This window comes from Cyprinodon variegatus, unplaced genomic scaffold (assembly GCF_000732505.1).
Source record: "Cyprinodon variegatus isolate N-32 unplaced genomic scaffold, C_variegatus-1.0 Scaffold233, whole genome shotgun sequence".
Lineage (NCBI taxonomy): Eukaryota > Metazoa > Chordata > Actinopteri > Cyprinodontiformes > Cyprinodontidae > Cyprinodon > Cyprinodon variegatus.
In genome coordinates this window covers 775668-779042 of record NW_015150686.1, presented here as the reverse complement: position 1 = coordinate 779042, position 3375 = coordinate 775668, and the positions used below count along the sequence as shown (strand labels likewise).

Below are 3375 nucleotides of genomic sequence, written 5' to 3'. Positions count from 1 at the left end.
TTAAACCATATAGTTTGGATGGCCCATTACTGTACTCCCATCTCTTCAGTTTGCCTCAGGTTTTATACAGAAGTTGGGTCTCTGGACATGGACATAGTTGAAGGTAATGAACCATTTCTGTTCATATTAAATTATCATTCTTCTGAAGAAAAAAAAACAAAAAAACAATGACAACAAATTTGTAGTATTTTGGTAGAGCTTGAATTTTGTAATTCTTTTATAATAAAAAGAAAATGATGACCCCATGCAGGCTAACAGGGTTACCAGAGGATCTGGAAGAAACAAAAAAAAGCCCTTAGCCTCACAACTTCTATGAGATATTCAACAATTTATTTGCTGTCTTATGCCAGGGGTACCCAATTAAAAATCAGCAGGGTCCGAATAAAGAAAATCAACAACCAGTAAAGGTCTGTTACTTTAAACAGAGTATAACATGAAATAAAATAGGACATTTTTCATTTTTTAAATCTAAAGTGTTTTTTGAAGTAGAGAATTGTCGTTCGGTATATAGACAATTTCCTGGTTCACATATTTTATAAAACATTTGAACTGAAGTTTTTTTTTTTAATGGCTTAATGAGAGCAGTGGGTTTTATGCTGCAAGGCTTTAAACCTGGGTTTGAATGACAATGAGGCCATTCTAAAGCACATATCATGGGGCTCATTTTGAGCCTGGATTGATTTAGTTTTGATTATGTTCATGGTGGAGAAATAAGTTCAGCCAAACATACTCATAATGTGCAGGGTCATCTTTGAGCACACCATTTTACTTTTCTGTCACCAGTTCACCGCAGTTCTTCCAGTAGTCCAAACTTTCTCTGCTTTCTTTTTCTCATCTTCTTCTCCTTCTCTCCCATCGCCCAGCTTGCCACAGGTTTGCCTGCTGTTTCTAAAAGTAGCTAGCAGCAGTGACCCTGACTGACAGCTCACTGGTTAATTTGTATCACGTGTAGCCTGGTCCCAGGCGCTCTGGAAGGCTTTACCATACAAACAGGCGAAGCACCAATACTGCGTCCGGTGGCTTCACTCCACCCCATACTACCAATGGGGTAGAGTGAAGAATAGAAATCAGTGGTACAAAGGCTCCCCTTGCAAAAAAGCATCAACACACTGACATGTCCTTAAAAAGATGACTCTATTTGTACTGAAATCCTGCTGATATAAAATAATAAGTGCCAAAATGGCAAAGGGGTGAAATGTCCAGCAACTGGTTGGCATGTTGATGGTGTTAATGGGTCATAATGGTGATAAGGTGAGCAAAGAGATACATTAGGTGAAGTATAGAATAGAATAGAAAATCCCTTTATTGTCCCACGATGGGGAAGTTGTGGTGTTAGAAATGAGCTCATTTTTATTCTTCCATTTTTTCTTTGATGGAGAGATAAATGTATCAATAATTGCTCTTCTTGAAGATTTATTTCAAAGATTTTTAAAAGGGGTGCAATCTTACATAGGGTTTTACAAGAAAAATGAAAAACAATAAAGATGAAAAAGAAATCAAAAGAAACAATGGTAACTTTCCTGTTTCATGAAATAACCCAGCTACTCCGAGGTTATGTTTTTATGTCAGATCTAGTTTCAGAGGATGGTTTGTCGGCTGAACAGGTCGAGCGTCACAGCAGAGAGGAAGGCAGGAATGCTTTTCTGGGTGTGCAGATGAAGGGTCACCATCTCTTCCAGAGTTTTGGAGAACTCCGTTTCCATGAGCTGCATGCTTCCATTGGATCCCTGCATCAACAAAACCCAACAAAACATCCAACAATTAGGCATCTGTTTCCACCAAAACTTAAAATCAAGCAAGATCACCTGAAGCTGTGCTTGTCTAAGGGGAGCTGTTAAATGTGTTTCTTTGTTGTGTTGTGTGTGTACACAACCACAGCAGGGGACGGGTGTCTAAATCTGTGTGGATTAATTAAAAGGAATGAGGAGCAGCTTGGGGCGATGGAGTGAAGGAGGAAGGGATGAAGGAAACAGGGGAGATAAAGTAATTAAAGCAATGCAGGGAGGGAGGAAAGGTAGTGAGGAGCAAAGTCCCATGACATACTGAGAACATATTGAGATATCTGAGGGATCTCCTGCTTCAGCACGATTCAGAGACAGAGTTTAATTATCAAGGAGAACAGCAGGTCGTGAGAAAATACAGAGGAAGTGATCCACAGACCAGAGCAAAAGAAAAGCAGCAGATGTGACAGAGAGAGGACACGCAATCAGTAAACGTCTACCTGTTGTTATGGGAGAGGGGTTTCAAACAGAGCAACCTTTTTAAAAAAAAAAACATTTGATTTTACATTTCACTCTGCCTTACCATTAGAAATTTGTTCTGAGTTGAAGTGCAGGAAGCTGAAACAGAGAACTCAGCTGAGCCCATCGCAAACCTCTAATGGATGAGAGGACGGGATTCTTGAACTAATGGCATTTGCTAGCTGAGTGCACAGTGGTGAACTGGGTATGGAAATGCGGTGTGGAAAGTGCTTAAAAGGCACCGACTGTCAACTTTCTGACTCAACTGTTTTTCCCCACCATTTTGTAAAAAATTGACAAAAAGGGAAATAAATAGCCTCCACTTGAAGGCAGCATGAGGAAATTGTCCTGAAGACTTATGGTGCAAGTTTAATTACCTTTTAGCCAAGATGATTAATTATAAATGAGACTTAGTGTCTTATTACAGAGAACTTTAACAAATCAATTTTTTGAGCTTGAAAATTAAATGTGCAATTAATTTATTACACTATTAATTGGGTATTCAGTTTTTAACCCTTTATTTTTCTTTTCTTTTTTTTTTTTTTTTGCATTAAACATTTGGAGGTTAAATCCAATGAAAAGAATCTGACGTCTCAAAGTGACAAAATTTGACCTGCTTTGGATTATCAAAGGAGGGAAGTGTGGTCTGTGTCTCGCTTGCACTGGAAATGAATAAATGTTTAAAACATTTTAAGAGGTGGATTCAAAGCAGCAACAGAGCATTATGATGTTCTTTAACTTAAAAGAGTTTTTTTTTCTGCAGCACAAAAGCATCAATGCCATGGAGGGGATCACCTCAGGGTCCTTTAATAGCAGCTTTCATTGGGTTTTGTGTCTTTCATCTTTCTCTTGATGATATTTTACAGACTCTGTGGATTTGGTCAGTGCAGGAAGCAGCTAGGTCCTAGCCCGTCTGCCCAGCCAGACTGATTTGCTGTATTAACGCTGCATCAGTCTGGTAAAGAGCTGGTAGAGATAGATTTTAAAGGCACGACTAAGAGGGTCAGCCTGATCAGGTTTAAACAGATACAACTATAACAACCGTATGGATGTGATGCAAAACTATTTTTTTTAAAGAAAAGCTCTAACAGCAGCGATTTAAACAGTTTATTTTTATAAAGCGCAATATTAAATA

At 38.5% G+C, this 3375-nt stretch overlaps 1 protein-coding gene across 2 annotated transcripts in view; it reads right to left on the bottom strand.

Annotated features, from left to right (window-relative positions):
• Window positions 1–589: 589 nt before the first annotated feature.
• The window catches only part of mad1l1 (MAD1 mitotic arrest deficient-like 1 (yeast)), a 95821-nt gene continuing 93035 nt past the window's right edge, over window positions 590–3375 (bottom strand). For both annotated transcript variants that reach the window (XM_015381393.1, XM_015381394.1), the window contains exon 18: window positions 590–1727. In XM_015381393.1, the coding sequence (XP_015236879.1) occupies window positions 1578–1727 (150 nt within the window). In that variant the 3' untranslated portion in view covers window positions 590–1577. The remainder of the gene's footprint in view (window positions 1728–3375) is intronic.